General features: G+C 35.2%; 1 protein-coding gene across 1 annotated transcript in view; it reads right to left on the reverse strand.

Moving 5' to 3' along the window:
- The window catches only part of ptgir (prostaglandin I2 receptor), a 28,760-nt gene extending 4,666 nt beyond the window's left edge, over window positions 1-24,094 (reverse strand). The window contains exons 1-2 of the mRNA XM_058799026.1: window positions 23,752-24,094; window positions 21,777-22,703 (exon numbers count right to left, since the gene is read on the reverse strand). Of these exons, the coding sequence (XP_058655009.1) occupies window positions 21,777-22,601 (825 nt within the window). The 5' untranslated portion in view covers window positions 22,602-22,703; window positions 23,752-24,094. The remainder of the gene's footprint in view (window positions 1-21,776; window positions 22,704-23,751) is intronic.
- Between the last annotated feature and the right edge of the window lie 654 nt (window positions 24,095-24,748).

Below are 24,748 nucleotides of genomic sequence, written 5' to 3' on the forward strand. Positions count from 1 at the left end.
CAATAACAAGAAAAGTGGCTTAATAGTCTAGTATTGTCACATTATTCATTTTTGGTGTATAATTTATTCTGAATTTAAATTATATTGTTTTTCATGCTGCAACTCTGCCAAAAGAAGTTTTCGTTGAATGATTTTCCCACTGCCTTTAGACTGACAGGACATAATCGACTGATTGTTTTATCTGACACAATCTGCAAATGTCCAGTAGAACAAATGATTACTATTATAGGCTAGCAACAATGTTTAGCCAATAAAATAGAATTTTGAACACAAGCGTCAACCATCAGTGCCAGGAAAATCATGTTTAGATGCTCTAAATGGCCGTTAGCCTTCTGAACACTTTGTTGCTCTTTTCTTGCCAAGAGATTGATAACAAATGATATCTTGGCCGTTCATTTTATTTCCCATATACGGCTTTGGTGCTGATAAAATATCAAGATTAGAGACGCTAAAGTATCAGCTAATATGTAAGGTCCAGATGCTGCCTTCCTCTTACCGAGACAACATCTTGCTTTAGAGCATTAATATACAGCCAGATGAGACTAAACCTCCTAAAGTTGGCAGCTTTGTGTGAAAAACCAGATGCATTTTGTTGGGTCAATCTGGCACTGATTGTGTTTTTGTTTTTCAGGTAACACCTGTGACTTCTCATACCACACTTAATCCTGGGTTAAGACCTTTGTTTAACCCTGAGTAAAACAGGGCTTAAAGTTATAAAAACAACAACAAAAAAAGTCTATCTATGGATCTATCTATCTGTCTTGGAGAGGAGGAAGTTACTATATAAAATGAATGCAAAGCAATGCATTACAATATTGCTTTACTCCATAAAAAGTAACTAATTGTTTTACTTTTTATGGAGAGTAATGCATTACGTTACTTTTGCATTAATTTTTGTCACCTGGGCTGGACTTGGTTATTCATTTTTTTAATAACAAAAAAAAAAAAAGTTACATTTTTGGGAACTGTAAATGCCCTTTCACACCAAAAGTGACATTAATAAGCTTCTGGATGAAGAAAGTGCTTCTGCACCTCACTCTCAATTTCTCTCAACATGGGGTCAGTCAATAAATGGGTTACTAGTTACTTGAAAAAAGTAACTGGCATTAAATATGGCTTTTTTCGGCCATAACATGAAAATAATCATTCAGTATCGTTTTTATATCGGTGTATCCCTACTTTCATAATGACACTGGGATTATCATTTCAAGTGTAAAAAGCTCTATATTCTTAAAGGGTTACTCCACCCCAAAATGAAAATTTTGTCATTAATCACTTATCCCCGTGTCGTTCCAAACCCGTAAAAGCTTTGTTCGTCTTCAGAACACAATTTAAGATATTTTTGATGAAAACCGGGAGGTTTGTGACTGTCTCATTGACCGCCAAGTAAATTACACTGTCAAGGCCCAGAAAAGTATGAAACACATCGTCAGAATAGTTAATCTGCCATCAGTGGTTCAATCTGAATTTAATGAAGTGACAAGAACACTTTTTTTCTGCACAAAGAAAACAAAAACAACAACTTTATTCAACAATTCTTCTCCTCTGCGTCAGCATAGCGCCATTTTGGAGAATATCCGCTGGACGCAAATAGCGTACGCAGTCAATGGGACAGTCACAAGCCTCCCGGTATTCATCCAAAATATCTTAATTTGTGTTCCGAAGACAAATTAAGCTTTTACGGGTTTGGAACGACAAACTTTTAACGACCAAATTTTCATTCTGGGGTGGAGTAACCCTTTAACACCTTTTAATCATATCTGAACCCAGATATATGAGACAAAGAGATCTGGGAAGACCTGTATAGTTTCTCTACTGGTAAGAACGGCTACTGTTCTTTGTGTTTGGAAGAAATCTTCATCACGGTCTACAGCTGCAGCGCTGTGATGATGTCATCGTTTATATTCCATCATCTCAGATGCGTTGAGACTCAACACTGACACCTGATACGCTGAAGTACAAAGTGTCCTTGATGGTGAGGGAGCCAAAAATCCTTGATAGATCAGCACATTGGCTGCTCTTTGTGCCATTTCATCCAGCGATTATGGTATAAAACATATTAGTAAGCCATGAGTGATTCTAATGACCCTGTCACTGATGTGTCAAACAATTCACGGTAGGTTTTCACGTCTTCGGCACATAAATTGCCACCCGGTACCACCAGCTCTGGTTGTCATCACTCGTCAGCATCACTCGTTGTCAAAACACCACAGCAAACACACCCTGCAACATTCCCCTACATGTCCTTGGGACCTCATATGGTCCTCCAGCACTGTGATACTCGCTCCGGTAGGTCGCAAATCACAGCGTGACGGATGTCTCACGAGAAGACGCCAGTTGGACTATGCTATTGAAGTGTCTGTCCTTTTGGATTTACCATCCAAACTTTTCACACACACAGTGGCAGTTGTTTATGAGAATTGAAGTTGCTCTCCAAAGGTAATTTATTTGGAGAAAAGTGTGGCCGGGAGCATGCAAATTATATGTGACCAGTAGTGGTTAATTTGTTTAGAAGAACTTCACATGACCTGCATCCCAAAACAAACAACAAAACTGACTCAGGTCTGCATCACTTCCATTCAAATGTTTGGGGTTAGTTAGAATTATTATTATTTTTTAAATGTTTTAGGAAGACGTCTCTTAGGCTTACTAAGGCTGCATTTATTTGTTATATATTTAAGTAATATTGTGAAATATTATTTAACCTTCTGGAGCTGTTCACATGGCAGTCAAAATTTAATTTAATTTAGCATACTATATCTAGGTTTGATAATGTTTTTTTTTGTTTTTTTTTATATATTTTGTTTTTTGGGGGGTGTTTATGGTATTAAATTATATTTATGAAATAGTTATCCATAGATCCATTTATTAATGTTGATCCATTTATTACTGAAAATGAAACTTCCAATTTAAAGCACAGTTTGGTCTCTTTTTAAGAAGACACTTGGCAGATTATTGCTGAAGAAAGAAAAAGTTTAAAAAAGATTACAGACATTTAAAAAAAAAAAAACCACACAAAATACAATTTTTTAATTATATATAAAATATATATTTTCCAAAACATGTATTACTCTAAAACCACGTGAAAATCAAAGCCATAAATATAAACAAGTTGTGTCAAATTTGAGGTTGATATCCTTAAAAATGAGCGTTCAGTAAGATTGTGATTGGGTGCAGTACCAAATATTCTGGTCAACAACTTGTGCTCCAAAGAAAGTTATACATATGACATTGAAGTGAGTAAATGATGACACAATTTTCATATTTTGGTGAACTATTCATATAAACCCTGAGGACAAAGATCACTTACATGAGTAAATCCAATAATAGGAAATACAGCCCTCTCTCAGACCCATGAGGTTAACAGCTGCAACATTTTACTCCTCCACAGCACTTTGTTACAGTATTTATTTATTTATCCGCTACTTAAGTTTCAGGTATTTGCCATGCAAATTTAGAAAGTACAGAACTGCACAGACTATAAAGGAAGAATAATTTCCCACAAGCAGTTCATTAAAAAGAGGAGTCTGACCTCATCTAAACTGTTCTCAAGACAGAAATGAATCCGCTCGTTTCATTGAAACAACCCAAGAAACAGAAAAACTCCCACAAGTGATTATTTCCTGTTTTCATATATTTATGACCTACTTTAAACAACTACATGGCTTGTCTTTCACCTATGGACTTGTGAGCTTGCAGTCCTTTTGAGGTGACAGCATTTTACAAGTGCAAATGAGCAGTTCTGAAAGTGAGCATTGCTAGAGCAGACATATCTTGACAAATTAACTATGCATTTCTGAGTAAGAATGCTTTGCTTATAGGGATAACCCTACAGTACCTCAGGGTTTTTACCCCTCCATATAAAAACACAGAGCTCTGAGGAGTGTTTTTCCATCACTCGCATTAGACATCATCATTTCCCTCAACTCTCTTCTGCAACGAACTACTGGCATCTGTGTACTTTCCCTTGTACTCTCTGAGTCATTAAAAATGTGTCAGTAGCAAACCTGACAACACAATGAAAAACAGGTATGTCATGCTTTCAGAAAATGTAGAGGGATGGACACCATATAATAAATACATATAATACACAATACTGTATATACATCATTATTGTATATACAGTTTGAAAATTTAAATAATGTCATAAATTCTTCTCATATTTGGGACAGAGGATCACCAGGGGTGAAAAGGGGACAAAACAAAGGGGTGTTTGGGGGGCTGCTGAAACATTTTTCTAACAAAATAATAAATAATAATAATTTAATTTATTTTTTATTTTTAGGGCTGTCAAAGTTATCATTTCAACTTAAGAAATTAATATAAAAACATACATAAATTATATAATATTATACTGTATATATGTTTAATGCAATAATTTTATTTATTAAAATTTTACTTCAATATTATTGCTGTTTTTTTCTGCTATTCCGTGAATAGGTTGAATGCTATACATCTAATATAATTTTCATAGTGAGTAGAAAGAAAGCATGCTGTCAACTTTCCAGGAAATATAATTAGAATTTTTTCTTTAAATATTTATTTATCTTTTTATTTATTAAACTTTTTTTTTCACACATGAAAATGTATTAATGAAAATATATAGATGCATTTAGATTTAGGAAGGGGGTCCTTTGCATGGTATCATCACATTTGGAAATAAATAAAAACTTTGTTATTATTATTTGATGAAAATATTAAGGCTGCGGCTATTTGCACTGTGTAAACAGTGATAGAGGCTATTTACACTAAGTGTAAATAGTAATTAGATGTTATTTACACTAAGTGAAAATAACATATTTTTTTAGTGATAGATGCTATTTACATTGTTAAAATAGCAGGATTTTCTGCTATTTATACTACTTTTATTGAAAATAAATGCCTTTCCGACGTGAAATTAGATTTAAAAAGGGAGAAAAAAAAGTTTGGCAAAAGGCGGATTTGAACTCAGATCGATCGTGTCAAAAAGCCTATGGCATGCGCTTTACCATCAATGCCACTGGAGTTTTTTGACAGCCATCTTTTGTAGTGTTCACCAGCCCAATCACACGTTGGTGGGCCGAGTTAGAGTAAATAGCCTCTTCCAAAAAGGCTTAGTGTAAATAGATACTCCAAAATATTAATCCCAACCACCAAGGTGTCCAAACCAAGGCCTGCATGCCAAAGTTGGCCCATGATGACCTTTGGTTTGACCCACCATGCCAAATTTTCATTTCTAATTTATCTTTTGTCTCAACATTTTTTGTTTTGTTTTTGCATTTGAACTATAGAGAATTCTAATAATAATATAATTGGATATAATGCAGCATCTACGTTCGGCCCCCAGCCATCAATCAAGTTTGATTTTTGGCCCTTGAGACCCTCTGCCACGATGTTCAAAGACAGCGCAAAGGTGACTGCACTTATTTTGCTTCAGTATTACATCTGTTCCTGAACAGCCTTGGTCATAACGAAACGGCATGCAGCAGTAAAAAGAGACAATATAAGTCAATATCACTTAAACCACAAGTTTCTGTGTAAGTGTTAACTGCCTGGAAGTGCACAGGCCCCATGCTGCAACATTTACGCACACAGAACATCTTATAAGCCATTTGACATTTCAAAGGTTCAATATGAGATACAATAACATCTCAACCTACTTACTGTATGCATCTCACAGTTCCCTAAATAGCAGCAAGTCGGTAACCCATTAAGCTTTTCTCTCCTTGATAATTAGCTTATGTTTCACTATAAAGGAATTACATTATTTAAAAGACTTTACTGCAGAGTCAAGTGAGAATTCAGGTAATACTGACACAAATAAAGGTGGATGAATGGCCAAGTACAAACCTCAACAACAGCCATCGGCAAAACAGGAACGTGGCATAGTCTCATATCCTCCCAGGCCTGTTCGACCACTTAAAACTAGAAAAAATAGAAGAAAGGGACGACCATTCATTTCACAACCCTCCCTGTCTATGACTCCTTGCGCAATTTTGGCTTCTTCTCTTTTGTTCCTTCACTTTTTTGTCAGTCCATATGTACCAAGCCTTTCCTGGCACCATTACAAAAGTGAAATGCATTTCTATTTCTGTGTCATGGAGAGTCTGTTTCACTGCAAGCAATTTGAAGTGCTCAGAATAAACCTGTAGCCCAAAGTAAGGAATCACACTTTCAATTTTGGCTGCGGGACAATAAAAACAGGTGATAAAATCCCATAGATGTGCACTGAATGAGGCAGCCAGTCAGTCATAATTATCATAAAGAAATGTGACTTGAGCTAGTAAGTAGCAACCGTATAGCAAACCCTTAGTAATGCCCCAAACATGAACAAGCAACCACACAGCAACGTGAGATAAACCAGAATACCTTGCATAGAAACACTCAGCAAACACATGGCTGCAAGTTTTACAAAGGCAAACGCATTTTCTTTAGAAAATGTGAAAATCGACATGTTTTTTTGTAGGTTTTGCAGTCAGTGACCTGAAAAACCTGCTAAACTGTTAATGATAAATTGTTCACAATATTTGAGTTGAAATTACCATTTCGGGGCTGTAAACTGTGTTTTTTTAATTAAAACTCTCAACAGCTAAAGTGTGTCATTTATGTCAATATTTATGTTTTCTTACTACATTTCTGAGAGCAGTCATCAGGTTTGGCAAGACGTGAACTAATAGAAAGAAAAGTTTCTTTGGAAGAAAAAACATTTCAAACTGTTAGCGATGACTGATGAACTGGAACCAGCTTTTTTTTTTTTGATTGATTTGCATAAAACTAGACTATTTAATACTTCTGAGAAATAAAATGCTGCACTGAGAACCATTAATGTTTTCAATTTAAGTGTAGATGAACCTGAATTCAAAGGTCAGCTCTGAACTTTTTAAAAACTTATAAGTTTAAGGCAACCAGCTTCAGTAGATTTTTGAGTTTTCTCAACTTATTTTTTAGGAAATTTCTCAACTTTTTGTTGTATAAACTTAAATCAAGTAGTTGAAAAAACTCAAAAATCTGCTGAAGCTGGTTGCCTTAAACTTTTAAGTTTGCCCAACTTTTTTATTTTTTTTTTACAGTGCATGAGACTCCAATTAGGCAAAGTGTAATTTGAGAAATGATCTCCAGAAAACAAGAATTAGAGGATGGAAATGTTGAATATACAAACCAGCACTTCTGAATCATTAGTGTAAGCAGATTTGAACTGTAGAGGCTCATTTGCTTTAATGTGATCTGTGAAATATTAGAGAAGGAGGCTAGAAAAGATGACAAAAACTTCATAACAGATGATCTTCAGAAAACACCCACACTCTGTGATCGACAGTTCACCTTGAGGCAATAAACAAACCTTTTTGGTTCAACATTACGCATTAGCATGTACCCGAACACAATTTTTCATGTGGTTTCTTTGTTCTTGAGCCTAGAGAGAACTTTAAATGCAGACCTTGAGTAGACTGCTCCAGATCTAGACCGGTATAAAAACAAAACCTGTGGTTTTGACAAGACAACGTCTACAAAGATTAAAAGACAACAAAGGGGGGAAACCCATTTCTACCTCAGAGTTAAAACAGAGAATTAGTGACACTGTGAGATGAAAAGTTTCAGTTGTGAAAAAAAAAAAAAATCATATTTACGAGAAAAAGTCGCAGAAATAATTCAAGAAATAAGGTTGTATTGCGAGAAATTTACATTGCAGGATTTAAAGTAACATTCAGAGATATAAAGTCATAATTTCAAGAAATTAAGTTGCAATTAATGTACGAGTAAAGTTGTACTGCAAAATATAATCAAACTGCAAGATTTAAAGGCACACTGTGAGATAAATGTCACTTTCTGAAATGGCAATTATGAAAAATTAGAATAATTAAAAGTTAGAATTATGAGAAATAAAATCACATTGCAAGATATAAAGCCACATCATACAATATAAATGTCACAAATTAAGACGAAATTGTGAAATTCGCAATTACCTCTTGTTTTTTTTTTTACTCTGAAGCATAAACAGGCTTCCGTAGTTTGTGACTTTCTGACATGTATCAGGCGATGCACAAAATATAACAGATTCTTATCTTGATACTAACACATACAGTATGCTATATGACTGCCAATATCACTGTGAAATCAAATGTGGGCAAGAGTAGACGCTGACTTTGTGACACCAGCTACACATAAACTTCAGGCAGGAAATGACTAAAGCAGTTTAACCCACATTATCCATTTCAGTAAAGGAAAGAAGTAGAGCACAGAGGCATCAATAGACCTGAATTCGATTTAAATTCCAGCCACAGTGCAGCAGATAAACAATCTTAACCAGCACTCACAAGAGACGTTTATCACCACACGAGCTCAAGCGTCTGCAGGAGAAACCTGTGTGAGAACATCAAACAAAACTTGTTGACTTGCCAACTGCAAAATGTAACAAACAAGAGAAAAACACCACAATTATCATGTCCTGAACAGAAACTTTGACATAATAAGATGCGCTGGAACATCCAACAGTTTGAATTTCAGAAGAGAAAAGGTTCCCAAATTTGATTCAGACATATCAAATCTTGATACAAAGAACCCAGTTATCTCAAATTTGTCTCCTAGGGTTTCATAATCTCAATATGAACCATTATTTACGAGAAATGTGTTCAAGTTGATGCTTAAATGAGACGTAACTCAGGGAATGTTTACACAACAATGATTGTACTAAAAACGAAAACGTTTTTCCTTTGCATTTTGAAAGGTTTCGCGTACAGATGGCAATGTTGTCAAAATGATCCCCATGGATCAGCAAAAATTGCCAAAAACACTGTATTATACATAAGGCCACTAGTTGGCGACTTTGCCAGGTCACATACATATTCCTATAGACTGAACATGTAATGCGTTTGCGCATGATGACCACTTTCACAAATTTGCGTTTTCATAGTTTGCACAGATAATGACATCTTTTTCAAAAACTTGCATTTTGAAATCAATTTCAAAAGTTTGCATTTTCAGACCCCCAAAACACTGTTGTCATGTAAATGAATGGCCAAAATGCATAAAAAGCTTTTCAATTTTAGTTGAAAACGGTGTTGTGTAAACACCCCCTGAGAACTCAATGAAGTCTCTTGAGCAATGAAAGAGCAATAACGTTGTCCTGTGAGTTGGCTGTTTTGGTTGACATGGAAGTGGAATTAAATGGCTGTAGTTCAAGTGGCTTCAAAAAAAGTTAATTAAATCTCTTTGTATGTATTTAAAGAGAATGAGACCAGGGCTTGTAAAATCCATTGACCATTCTTCCAGTCTCTATCTGTTGGACAACACCTGAGATAAGACATGAGAACAAAACAGTCACACAATATCCAAATATGCATGCTTTCATGCTAGGCATTATGCAAAAGCAGTTCGTCAATGAACACTTTTGAGAAGTCAAAAAGTTGAGTTCACTTCATACTCTAAAAAGCATGGGAATTTGCATGAAGCCACAACCAACTGAACTTTCTGGAACAATCCACATGGTATTCTATTGTCTCATCAAAAACATATTTTGAAACCCCCAAAACTGAAAAAAGTCCCAAAGGTTGTAGGTGAAATAGTGTATTTTGGAAAATTCTAAATTCCCAAGAACCCTTTTTTACTCCCAGCAAAACAAAGGCAGGACTATATCATAATATACTTTGAGGATGAACTTTTCTTTCCTATGTACAGTAAATACAAGATTTTCAAACTTCCACAGAAAGCATACCACAGGCCCCAAATGTCCAGGGATGCACTGTGCACTTCAAAACAATTCTGTTGACGCAGTTCAACTTATTTATTTATCAGTCAAGTCATATTCTACAATATACTAACCACATGTCAAAATAAATCAACTTGCATAGTGTGTTTTATATACTCTCAACATCCCTCCCCAAAAAAATAAAAGGTTCCCATAGGAAAGTAAAATAACAAATGAAATCTCTCAACTGTTTTTCCCTGAAAGAAATGCAAGATACTTGTAAAATTTGTGTCTAGAGATCTCAATATCTTAAACTGTGAACAAATTGGTCAAGAAGTCAAACAAAAATAGATTTCAATATAAGCACTTCTCATCAAATTCTACAAATAATATACCATCTAAACTACACATTCATCTATCCATACATCTGCATCACATACCAACCTTCAAGGCGTTTGCATTGTTCAGGCAAGCCAAAATTCAAAGTTTGTTTAGATGAATGTTCCTTTTTTATTTATTGTTATCAGTGTTCCTGGAGTATGAATGTCTTGAAAAAAAAAACATCAGATCAAAGCAAGTACGCAGTCACACTTACAGAATTTATGGCTGTATGTATGTGATTTTGTTTTCAGAGAATGAGAGATCAGAAACAGTTGCTGTTGACCTGAAACAGGCGCTCAATTCCATGCGTTCTCGTTTTGAAACATGCCAGAATGCAATTTACAATCCAATGCAAGTATGCTTTGCATGCTCAGTGTTGTAGCAGGGGGTGCTATGGTAGACGCTGATATTTCTTGAAGAACAGTAGTTCTTAAATTTCATGTGTTGGAAGCAAAAAAAGAACGTTACCTGATTGTTAGACGACTGTGTCCGACAATGTTCCTGGTATGCAGTGGTTAGTACATACCAAAAATGTTGCAAGGTAGAACAAACGGTGAACCGGTGTCAGGGTCATGGATGCCAAACGTTAGGGCTGTGAAATCGTGTGAAATCACTGTGAAAGTGAATTTGAAATCGAGATTTTGGCAGAAGCTGCGATTGTCATGCGTATCTTTCAGTGAAGCACGGTTCTGTGATCAGCAGTAAATCTTCATCTGAAGGCCAGAGAAACTCCAAATACACCCTGAAGAAGAAACCCAGGAAATGCCAATCGCTGCAGCTGAATAAACAGAAGATTTAACTGCTTTCATTGATTCAACGTGACTAATAAACACACGACTGCGACAATACATGGTTTATCTGAGTTCTTATATATATTATATTTATAATGCAATGGCTTTATCACTGCTTAGAATACTTACGGTTGAACCACTGATGTCACATGGACTATTTTAACGATGTCCTTACTACCTTTCTGGGCAATACAGCGTTTCAGTTGCATTGCTGTCTATGCAGGGTCAGAAAGCTCTCGGATTTCATCAAAAATATCTTAATTTGTGTTCTGAAGATGATCAAAGGTCTTACGGGTTTGGAACGACATGAGGATGAGTAATTAATGACAGAATTTTCATTTTCGGTGAACTATCCCTTTAAGTAGTTCTGTACCATCTTGTAGGCCAATAGTACTGATATGAAAAAAAAGTTCAAACTTCAGTCTCATTACTAAAGGGAATTCCCCTAATGTTATCGCCTTTGAAAATGAAAATTTAGATGTTCAGAAAATCCACAACCTCCATCAGTATGGTTTCTCATGGTTATTTTTGTCTCTAGAAACTATCTGTCATTCTGAGAGAGAAACAACAGCATCCTGATAAAGATCAGGGAGTATTCAGTGTTTGAGCTGTTGGCAGTATTTCAGTCAGAGATAAGTGGGGCTGGACATCATAAACCTTTAAAATATAGGACTTAATTTTAGGTCTTTATATTTTAAATCATAAAAGATTATTCAAGAAAATAAAACTGGAAAATGTTCGAACTCCCAACAGGTAAAAATAGTCATGTCATGAGGTCAAGCATACCACACAAAGAGAACCAAACAGAAACACATTCATTTTAAAAACAAATGAATTAATCCTTCTCACAGAATCCAAGACAAATATCTAACATTTGAGATCACTCCATTAAAATTCATGAAAAACATGTTTGCATAAGACAGCAAGCACACATTATTACATTTTTGTTGTTGTTGTGGTTTGTAACAGCAGCTGGTGCAGTGCCACAAGAGACCATAAATTTGGAAGGTCTGTTGTAGGTATACAAGGCTGCTGGCTATAGACTCTGATTTTTAATTTGATAAATCGTTTGAATTACAATGAGAGTCAGCTCGTGATCTTTGTCCAAGATAAGGCCACAGACCTGCTTTTTCCTGTGTACTATGAAACTCACGTACAGATATGCACTTTGGATGCCTTTAAGGGGTTCAACCACAAGTAATATTTTGCTAATCAAAGGAATCGTTCCTCTTTGTTGCTATTAATTTTAACAGGGATGCATTACGTTCTTAAATAATCCACTGCAAATAGTATATGATACAAAAAAAGAGTGGTGTAAGGATATGATTAAGATGAAGTAAGGGTTTTCAAACATATATTTTTGATACATTTTTGAGAGATTTTATAAATAAATAAATAGTTTGAAGACTCACAGGTCTCTGGTGTTTTGAAGAAGCTCACCAAACAAAATATGTCTTATGAAAATAAATTTATAGAGACTCAAGTGACCTGGAGTTGGTCATATGTTTGGTTGGCTTTGGCTTCGGCAGTAAATGAAAGCACTTTATGAAGCCTTCGAGACTCATCCTTCAAGACTTTAGAGCATTCAGTCATTGAGCCACAACACCACAAGCCACAATATTTGAAAATCACAAGCAATCAGAGTAGGATAATGTTCAGTTTGTGATTCTTAGCTGGGTGGGACAGGAAACACATCTTTTGACAATATGACTATTAATCATGAGCTTATGCTGATGTTTCATTCTTTTACATGGAGCATTCGTCGTACTATAAATAGATGCTTCATCTAGTAAATGCTGAAAAAAAAAAAAAAAAAAATTCAGAAAAATTTAATTTTGTTTTATTTACCTACAGTTAGGAACTTCCTAAAACTTCCAACGTTCAGGAACACAGCAGGTGAGATTAATGCTTTTGTTTGAGTTCAAATAAGTCTACATTGAATAATGGTTTTGTGGCTTTCACTCCCACTTTCCCTCTACCAAGCATGCAAAGAGGCATGAATAATTATGGTTGTCGTGTTTGACTATTTGACATCTTCCTAAAGTACATTTCTTTGAGGAAACATGGGATAAAGCTCACAATAACAAATAGGTTAAATCTAAAAGGGAACAATTTACATAGAATTTGCATGTTTTAAATCATCAAGTTCGGTCAAGAAATAATTGAGTAAATTAATTCAACTTAAAAATGGTTTAACTACTATATCGCCATACTTCCCAAATAAGGCAACTATTTTATATTTATAAGTTTACATAAATTTGTATATATACGTTTTCTGAAATATTATGTTTACATATAAAAGGAAGGCGAGGCATGAAGTTAAATCTGAAGTGAAAAATGATAAGATGAACAAAATGTAGCTGCAGAGTATAAAGCTTTAATTTAGTTAATTTAAAGTGTTTGAAATATTTCTCTTTTTTTTTCATCTGCACACTTTTTTTTTTTTGTTAGCCTATTTGTTGCGGTTGTTAATATTACAATTTTAATATTTGGTGGAGTTTTTATCAATATTCAGTTAGGTTTTATCAAATTTAATGTCAACACAACATGTCACTTTATCAGTTGTTTTGAAATTTTACACATGAATTGAGTACATATCTATTCTAGGCTATATGCTTTTTGGGTTTGTTAGATATCTTGCTGAATATGTTCGTTTGATAATATACATGTTAATATACATTTTAAAAAAATTAACATACGGGATCATTTATAATAAATCAGAGATGGCCCACTTTACTACACCAGATGGTATAATAAAAAATATAATAATAATATGTGACCCTGGACCACAAAACTGTGGTCAATTTTTGGAAATTGAGATTTATACATCATATGAAAGCTAAATAAATAAGCTTTCCATTGATGTGTGGTTTGTTATGATAGGATAATATTTGACCAAGATACAACTATTTGAAAATCTGGAATCTGAGGGTGCAAAAAAATCAAAATATTGAGAAAATCGCCTTTAAAGTTGTCAATGTAAATGAAGTCCTTAGCAATGCATATTATTAATCAAAAATGAAGTTTTGATATATTTACAGTAGGAAATTTACAAAATATCTTCATGGAACATGATCTTTACTTAATATCCTAATGAGTTTTGGCATATAAGAAAAATGGATCATTTTGAACCATGCAATATATTTTTGGCTATTGCTACAAATATACCCGTGCTACTTATGACTGGTTGTGTGGTCCAGGGTCACATATTTATTTATTTAAATAATAATATTAAACAATTATAAACAGTTATGGTTGCACTATGGTTGGGTAAAAATGTAAGCTAATATATATCACCATACATCCCCAGTTGATTACATTAAGACAACTGTTTTCTATTTCAAGTTTTTAATAAATTAGTGATGGTCCACTTTACCTGAAAAGACATTTGTCCGGAGTGCATGATTTCAAATTGTTTATATCTTCCAAATAACACATTCTATGAACTGAATTCAAATGAAATATTACAGCTTAAGAAAAGAAAAGAAAAAACATCTGTGTATCAAAACTATTACTTTAACAAAAAGAGTCCAACTTCACTTTTAACAGTGTATGATCTAAAAACATCTTGTTTCTCCTTTTTTAATTAAGGCTGTAATTATAGTGTATCGCTAATGAACAGCACATCCCGATATATCCCTCAGACCAAAGGGAGCCAGATGAGCTCATGATAACTAATACCAGTGGTATTTTAATAATTGATTATTAAGAAAATGGTTGGTTTGAAGGCCTGACGAGACAAACAGGAAAGCCTAGATCAATTCAGCCATGCACGAGTATTCATTTCACATTTGCTATCTGCGTATTATGGGCTGTGGTGCAATGAAAAACAAGTGATACATACATCTGTCTTGACTGCATCATTGGCCTGAGCAGAAAGGCACCCCACCATCAAACTCTCTCCAAAAGTTACTTACATAACAAAAAACTGCAATCAAAAGCTTCCTGTGGAACATGGGCACTCCCAAATACATGTGAATTCACAAACAATTTTCCAAGAGCTTGAGAGAGAGTTATTCTTAGATAAAAAGCAGAACCAGTGCTTACAAAGTTGGACTATTAAATCTTAACCTTTTCCCAAAGGAGACTTGGATCAATAATCTTGACAATGGTTTGTGCAATTTATCACCGGGCCTGTACTCAATGGTTCTATCTTGGGCCTGTTTGAATATCTGAGATCTATGAATAACCATGATAACGCGGGTTTCATATGACCCTACTTGGTGTGCATAGACATGCTGATATTATTTGATTTTTATTCCTCAGTTATTTTCAGAGGTTAGTGCAGCGAGTCTCAGGTATCATCGTGTTCTTCACTGACTCCAAATCAGCACCTCTGGAGACTCAGTAATGTACCTCATTATTGATCTCAATATTGATCAGTGTTTTCATGGTGGCCTTTACTTTCTTCAGCTCAGATAATCAAGAGACGGGGAGAATTCAAAAGATGGTAATTACTAATTAGGAAAAGCAGGACTTCCAGCAATTATAATCCACCAGTTTAAATGATTCGACAACATACGTCCAAGAACAGCAAACAGCCCAAGAATGCAAACCATAGCTAAATCATATTATAAGAAATATTCTGGGTTCAGTACAAGTTAAGGTCGTCAGCATAATGTTGATTACCACAAAAAATTATTTTGGCTCATCCCTCATTTGTTTTTTCTAAAAAAAGCAAAATTATTGGTTACGGTTGTTACAAAGAAAGTGAATGCGGCCAATTTTTGGGGTATGTAAAAGCAGAAATGTGCACTGCAGCTTAGAATTTTAGAAAAGCACTTAGCTAAAAACGTATTAAAAGGGTTACAAAGCATTATCTGCGCTGTAAAGACATTCCCATCATTAATACAATCACCTTAAACCCTTTAAAGGTAAATAGAATCAATTTTGATGTTTGTTGACCTTAAAGAGGTTTTCTTGGATCAATAAATGTTATTGACAGCACAAATGACAGCACTTGAGGGATAATGTTGATTAACACAAAACATAATTACCACTGGTCTCTGTTTTTTGAAACAGAGTTACAGTAACAATGTTTCCATCCTTGTATTGATGTATGAACTCAAATGAGGCAGATCATTTTTTATTTGATAAGCAATGCATAACAAAAAACTGCCTTTGCCTTAACAGATCACAAGATTTTTTTACATCTCAAATGTTTCTCAAATGTTGAAAAATATGGTGTAATTACCTTCCACACCTGCCTGTTTGTGTTCCCAAACATCAAGTATTTGCCTCCAAACGCAAGATAACATGACCGTATTTGTCATTGCCCTTCATCTGTTTGCTCTGAGGTGCAAGTCATTTATTGAAAAAGTCCCAGTGGCCTCCGCAATTGAAGCACCTTTCATTTTATTACTGATACTTTACACCAGTTTTCCAGCAAGTGATGGTTTTGTTCTCTTAAACACATGGAATGGAAATAGTGCTTTATTCACAAATGTTCAAAGGTTAAATTCGAAACTTTGGAGGGAAACTAGTGAGTCACTTACAATGAAAGGGAATGGGGCCATTGCAAGTGCGTAATCAACATTATGCCTCAAATGCTGTCAATTCAGCTTAACTGGTATTGAACCAGGAATATTTCTTTAAGGTCAACATAACATTAAAACTGATTCAGCTTACTTTCTTAAAGTGTTAGTTCACCCAAAAATGGAAATTAGCCTGTGTTTTACTCACCCTCAAAGCATCTTAAGTGTATATGACTTTCTTCTTTCAGACGAATCTAATCGGAGCTATATTAAAAATTGTCCTGGCACTTCTATGCTCTATCATTGCAGTGGGTGGGTGTTTCTGTTCAACAGTCCAAGAAACGTTAAATAAAGCGCGTGCATCCATAATAAAACATGCCTCACACGACTCTGGGGTGTGAATAAAGGCCTCCTGTAGCGAATCCATGTGTTTTTGTAAGAAAAATATCCATATTTCAAATGTAATAAACACTTTTCTCTCATTTCCGCTGACTGTCGTACGTGTTAAGTATAATACAAGATATGCTAGTCTCACGAGTTTGTTCACACTCGTTGGAAATCGAAATCCTCCGACATTTTTCTTTACAAATCCTCGTTTTGTGCTTCTAATTCGTGATTATTCGTGTTTTGTTCTCTCTCTGCATTCGTCACTAATCACGCAACGCCGACGTTAATATGAACTAATGATGAGTTAAGGCTTGTGCTAATGAAGAATCATATGAATTCATGTGTGAATAACACCAACCTTGTCTACATGTTTGTTATTGTATTGTTGTAAGTTTTCACACATGAATTCATATGACTCATGATGTAGTTCTTGATTAGTACCTGCCTTTACTCATCTTTAGCTCATATTAAAGTAATATTTAATTTTATTAGTACATGAATAATAATATACTGTTATTGTAAAGTGTTACCGTTTCTTTTAAGATTTCAGACATGTAAGTGTATTGACAAGTCTATTTGTGTCATACCCAAAAACGGTCAGAACGTTATGCTTGCAGGCACACATTTTGAGCAGCTCCATCTGTACACAGTTCAAGAAAGACAGACTGAGCACATGGCCTAATATTAAATAAAATCTAAATGAATTCTTTTCTCATAAAAGGAGGGGAAATTAAAGTAACTCTGTATAATAAAATGTATAATTACTTCAGCCAGAACCAAAGTTTCAGGCCTCTCCTGGGGTTTTAAAAACACACTGCATGAAAGTCAAAGAAATCTCAAACAAACAGTCCGTCTCTTTAACTTTGTGACATTTCTGCACACAATAATGAGTCACGCAGTAAGACTCATAAGACTGATGAGTGCTATAGTTGTAAAGGATAAAAGAGGAAAAAAGCATATATAAGCCTAAACCTTATAAACAGGTGGCAGATTACAGTTACAATGAATTAACAGTGCTCAAATATTGCGTGCAAATGAAATTCAAGGTCTACTGTATCTTTATTGAGCAAACACTTAGGCCTGACAGCAGTCGCGCAATAAATTAAATTCAGATGACAGAGTGATCAAAGGCAGCATGTCATTTCCTGCTCTGTGTGCTGCGGTTGATATCACCAGCTTTGGCAAATGCCCAGTGCCGGTTATTGTTAAAACTGCTCATATTACAGACACACATGGATGTTTCTTCTACTACAGGATCTTCTGCACTTTTAGAAAATAAACTCTCTTAAAACACACTCTTCACACTCTCACTTGTTTAATTTATCCACTAATAATTTTCAACAGTTTATACAAGAGTTTATATACAGTTTTGGAAATGGAAATGACAGTGGCGGAAATGATAAAAAGTCCATTTTCATATAATTTATGGCTATGATTTTATATATATATATATATATATGTATGTGTGTGTGTGTGTTAATATATATGTTAATTTTTGGATGGAAATGATGCCACAAATGAGGAGCGGTTATAATTGTAACACTTTCACTCAGTAAATACTTACTACTTACATTTATAATTACGCCGTATAAAGTCTGCAACACATATGTAACAATCTTCTGGTTACATAAGTAGTCTGGAGTCTGTTACATATGTGTAACAATAGCTGCCTATTACATCTACATAATTACTGTAATTACAGGCTTTTCCATAACTTAGTTACATGGTAAGTACATTTTGTTTCATGTAAGTACAACAGCTGCTACTAAGTACTTAACTAGGTAATTACTCTGTATTGTGGACAGCTTAATATAAAGTGTTACCACATTTATAAATAGCTTTAAATGTTTCATAATTACAGTTATCAACTTTGAAAAATGCAACAATTCATTTATTAATTATTTTCTAGATTGGAAGTTAGGGCCTAGGAGACAAAAAAACAAAACAGCAAAAAAATCTTAAAGAAAGCTTCATGTAGCAATTAGAAAAAACTCCCATGTATGTGGCTTTAAATATATAATATAATAATGGTCTAATAATATTCTTTGAAATGTGGTCATACACTCATACTGTATACACCCATATACAGTGGCCCTTGTCTTCTACTGAATCAGTAAAATACATAAACCAGGTCTTTTCTGATATATTCCTCCTTTATCTCCTTCTGCATGCAGTCTCTCTGACAGGAAATGTACCTTGTACTTGCTCTGAATAGAGATGTGCCTTGAAGTTTAATGTTACAATGGTTATACATGACATCTGGGTGGGTGCAAATACATGTGATTCTGAGTCTGTGTGTATGGAAAGAAAATCACAATGGTTTGGTTGTGTAAACTATTTGCTTTGGATAAAGTATCTAGTGTTTATTTCCAGGCGACAAACAGAGCATCCCAAGAAACAAAGGGAATACCATTAGTGCCATCTGTCATCTTTTAATATACTGCAGAGACTGTATGCTGAAGTGTACAAAACGGCTGGGAGGTCATGATAAAGATTCAAAATACAAGAGAGAGAGCTTAAAGTGTGCTGTCAATTTAATGTACGTATAGGGCCAGATTTACCAAACAGGGCAAATTAGCGTGAGACTGTAATCCCATAGAAGTGCCAGTGGGAATGGAAAATTTTGCGGGTAATTTACTGACAATGCGCAAAAAAAAGAAAACAGAAGCAGCCAGTGCATTTCCAAAATGCAATCTACTAAGAGCAGCGCAAATTAGCAACAGTTGCAGCCATGTTAAGTGCAAAGTGGGTTAAAACATGCTTTTTTTGGCCATTAAATATTGGCACAAATACCAGAAAATTGTCTACCGCAAAACCGTAGTAAATCACGTTGAATGATTTATTTAAATACTCCCCTACCGTAAATTTTGCATCTAAAAGGAAAACTCTTACAAATGCATATGCAATAAGGCACAAAAATAACTGTGTCCATGCCTTTTCATCGCAATTTTTTAATTGTGTCTTGTACTTTTTTTAAATGACAAAATAGTTTGCGATAACACAAGGTGGCCCATCAAGTGATTAATTATATTTAAAAAATGCAATAAAAATAACACATTTAACAGTATTCCTTGACCACCATTTGACAGCCTTCACTTTCATTTTTCTAACAAAATCTTTGTAAATCCTAATGCAAATATGAGCAAGCATCACTTATTAAAATACAAATAATTAGGGTATTACACTTAAAACGATTTAGATCCACAGCTTTTATTGTAGAAACATTTGAAGTGATTTTACTATGTGCAAAAACTAAACAAAAAAAAAACTGTTCTGAGAACTGAACTTGTCTAGTCAGAAAACCCTGCCAATCTATTCTAAACTGGTGTAGAGAAAAAACATGCTTAGTCTAATCCAGTCTTCCAGGGTTGTCAAATTTGTAACATGCATCTAAATTAAAGGCCAACAGCAACAACTGGTAAAATAACACATCAACTGGTATTTGGGAATACAATCAAAGAATAATAGCCTTTCTTACGTAATACATGTCCCAGCTCCCCCGCAGCACGTACACACCCAGTGACTGCTACAGGCGACTCAAAGACTACAACCAAACCTCACCTACAGCTCACCTTCAATGGGTTAAAGACAGGTAAATTACGTGCTATGTTTCACTCCAGCTGACTGATTTGTAAAATGCAGACTTCTTGTTTAGTCAATCACGTAAAATAAATGATTAGTATGTGTCAGCATGAGGCAATCTAAAGGCAAAAGATTTTCTTTCTTATGGAGATCTTTAACTCTGGGAGCTTAGACTAAACAACTGTGAATAATTTGCCACCAAACTGCAAAGATAGTCTACATGACTTTTTAAAGCAGAATCATTTGTTTTAAAAGTAACTGCAGTTCAAGCATGGCTATTACAATCTACCGCATCCATTTAAAATGATGACAAGAGCCGGGAAAGCGCATTCACACGGACAGGGATTTGTAGCAACAAAGACGACGGACATTATAATTTCAATGAGATGCTGTTTTCCAGTGCCACAAGTGACATGGACTGTTGGTGGTGTGACGAAGTTGACCAAAGTTGCGACATAATTCAATAACTACCAATGCAATTTGGATAGAAACACCAACTAAAAGCCATCATCAAAGTGACTCACTGAAAGGTCACTAAAAAATGTTAAAAAACAATAGTTAACAAAAGAAAATGACATTTTCCGTGATGTGTTTTGACATACAGGAATTTATTTGACAGTGATGGTTATTCTTATAACAATTGCTTATTCTACCTCATCATATGTCCTCTTAAATAAATGCCTTTTGTAGTGATGGGCGCTTTCGAAAAACATTCCCTGCTTAAAACATTTACGAATCTTTTGTTTTATATTTGTGGTTCGGAGTTTGTTTCAGAATTGCCAAGTCCCATGGTTTTAGCAAATGAGGCTTTGGCATGTCAGTTTCCAGAACCTTGATGGTTTCAAAACATTCGCTAGAAGATGTTAATCTGGTAAACCGATGAAAGAGTGTTAATGGTTTTTAACCAAAAATACAGTTTTTTAATTAATTAATGAATTTTAATACTTGCAGTGTATAACAGAATAATGTATAAAACATTTGCAATCATTTTGGAAAAGGCGTAATTATACTGTACATGTTTGGTTTGAGTTTTTTGTTGCATTTACACCATTTTAACCAGCAGGAGTTTTAAGTGATTCGAAACAATGAATCATTTGGTGAGCAAATGGCTCAGTTGATTCAAAGTTTAGAAAAGCTCAGTTTCTCCCATTTTGTTCACTAACTTGATGTAAGCTAGCATTGCCCACACTGCTCTTCTGTGATTTTTAAAGTACATGCCACAATATTGCCAACTATTGGACTATAAAGCCTCACAAGACAGACAGATTTCCTAAAACGCTGTTGGTTTTTTCACTCAAGAGAAAATGAGAACTCATACCACTCACATACTCTGGTCTGGACCGTTATATTAAAGGAAAGCACTTGACTAATAACATTAAGAGGACCAGAACCTGTTGTACCTGATGTAAAATCAGGCTCTGGAAAAGTAAAACAGGCTGGAAAACAGAGATTTAGCTTTGAACTAGAACAATTCATAGTGCTATAAAGTCCCATACTCACAGTCAGCGGCAAGGAGCAAATGACGAAGATGAAGGTCATGCAGGCCAGCAGCAGTAAGTGGTCCATTTCTTCCTCTCCCTGTCCAAACCAGGTGCTCAGCCTCCTCTTTCGTCCAGCCGACACCACCGATCCCCGACGTGTCAGCTGGCTCTTGTGCATGCGGCATAGGCTGACAATGACCGAACCGTTGCACAAGAACACAACGGCGATGAGCAGCGCCATAAGCACTGCGTAGGACAGCGAGAAGGTCAGCGTTCTCCTCTCCTCATCCTCACCTTCTCCTTCTGCCTCCATCTTGATGAAGCACCACGTGCCCGGGCAGTACTGCTTGTGCCGTCCGTATCCAAAGAACGGCAGCAAGCAGAACACGAAGGTAAAGAGATAGATGAGGAAGAGGACGATTTTGGCGAAGCTGCGGCGCACGTGTTTAGAGTAGAAATACGGGTGACTGATAGCGAGGCACCGCTCCACCGCCATTGCACACAGTATGAGCATAGAGGCCAAGCCGAAGAACGTCATTGCGAAGGCGAAGAGTCCACAAAGCCACCAATCTCCTGTAAGACCCACCAGCGATTTTCTTTGGGCATAGCAAATGAAAACCGGTGGACTGAGCAAACACGTTCCCAGCAGATCTGTCAAAGCCAGGCCTGTCACGAGAATGCAGAAGACTGAAGACTTGGTGCGACGCTCTTTCTGGTGGACTCCCAGGATAGCCAAAGCCATCAGGTTGCCAACCACCCCAGCGATGAACATCACAGCGCTCATCACCGGATTCCCGTTCACATCGATATTGGTAATGTTCTCGCATGATTTGTTTGAAAGCATGTTCAGACAGTCCCGCCCTTGAACCCTGAGCCCAGGCACAGGGATCGGGCAACGGCAACTTTGTCTACCGTGAAAAACTTGCAGTTCCTTTTCTTTGAGGATCTGTAAAAACAGCAAGCATTTCTTAAGAATCAATATATCTGTCACAGACCTCACCCACAGTTGCTTAATGACCACATGAAGTGCCCAATGAACGCTGTTTTCATTTTCTGTGTAGGCAGCATATATTGTCCATTGTTTTAAATAGCCTGTGTGCTTTGGTTTGCCTCAGCTATTTACTTTGCTGTTGCTTGTTATTGGCAGGTGGATTTACACAGAGGGGGATCCTCATTTGTTTGGACAAAAATTTGGATATTCAAATATTTTATATGACTGAATAAACCTCAGCACATTCTGTTGCAAAACCAAAATACATTTTAATAGTCATCTCAGGTAGAAACAGCTCCTTGAGGTAACAACTGCACAATTTCTCTTTTAGAGTACGTGTTGATTATCTACAGCATATTTGTGTATGTGATGTGCAGTGAAGAGCAAATGGGATTTTAAAGGATTTTCTTTTTCATTCAAACCTGAAGTAAACAAATATTTGGATTGTGTACTATTTCTAGCTCACTAATAAAAAAAGAAGCAAGTTTGGCAATGTGAACTTCTTTGTAAAGACTGATGCATAAGATGCTCTTTGGATCATACTCAAATCAAGCTGAAGAACATGATCATCAGGTTTTATGCAAACTTGTGGAGTTACAGTTTAAATCATTAAGGAAAGAAAAAAAGGGACAGACTAAATACTTCTGAAAATCTTGTCAATTTTTAAGTTGAACTTTTCACTCAAACTGCTTTGCTGATAATGCAATTTGTAAGTAATCGTTTTTTGTTGTTTAAAATTAGAAAACAAGCATTTCCACGTGTGGTCTAACTTTTAAAGACCAAAGTACAATCAGATGTTTTAGAGACTCGAACGAGTGCAATATTTGTATGGTTTTAATTTATTACGCGTTTGTTATGTTTTATGTATCATTTGAAATTCATTTATCACAGTGCATTACGGATATTCCTTTGCTGAACAACAGAATCAAACTGCAATTATTTCACATTCACTAAGCTGTCATGACAATAAAGCATCAATATTGAATCACAAGTCAGTACGCACCTGTCCACGGAGTGTCCATCACTGCTGCGCGCGGCCATTCCTCCGGACCACAACACTCTCTAACCAACATAGATGGATTATTTCAGTCACTCCGAACATAATATTTAAAAGCGAAGTCGATATTGCTAGGTCTTCGGGTTCCGTTTCTTCAGTAGAATTCTCTCGTTTAATTCATAAACAGTTGTTAGTTGAGTTATTAGTCTATCCAGTTCTGGCCAACCATCAGTTTTACGCGCAAAACAATTTTCGATTACAGCTCATTACGCTTAAAGCTAAACAAAACTGTAAGAAACGCGCTGACTCTCTTCATTCCTCCCGCTCGTTGTGAAGGTAGATTGGTAAATCTGCTAGTAAGACTTCCCTCCTGTGGGTTGATAAAGTAGCCGTGAGAAAAAAAAAGGAGGAGGAGCTGACAACTTCGTTCCTGTCCAAATTACGTGTGAAAGATCTGCATAAGACATAGGTCAAACAGACCAACGCATAGCTGGGTTAAGAATAATCTGTATTTAGTCAAAATAAATAAACAAATAAATAAATAATAAAAAATATTTAGATTTTACATTAGAATTTACATAATGGTGATGCATCATACAATATAGGCTATTATTAAAAATTAAATGAAATAGTGTATAATTTAGTTGTTATAGCACAAAATTGAAAATTATGATCATTCTATTTTCAAAAATATAAATAATAATATGCTTTCACAATAATTTAATACATTATTAGGTGAAGTGAATGTAAAACAAAATTAGTTTATTATAAAAGTAAAAAGATAATTTAAATGGTCTATCTATCTATCTATCTATCTAGTTTGTTTGTTGTTTGTTTGTTTTGGAAATATATATATATATATATATATATATATACTGTATATATATATATATATATATATATATATATACATATATATATATTTTTTTTTTTTCAAAAACAAGCAAACAATGTGTATATGTTTTTCTGCCATGATATCAAGCTATAAAATGCTTTTGGTTTT

Source organism: Onychostoma macrolepis, chromosome 15 (genome assembly GCF_012432095.1).
Source record: "Onychostoma macrolepis isolate SWU-2019 chromosome 15, ASM1243209v1, whole genome shotgun sequence".
NCBI lineage: Eukaryota > Metazoa > Chordata > Actinopteri > Cypriniformes > Cyprinidae > Onychostoma > Onychostoma macrolepis.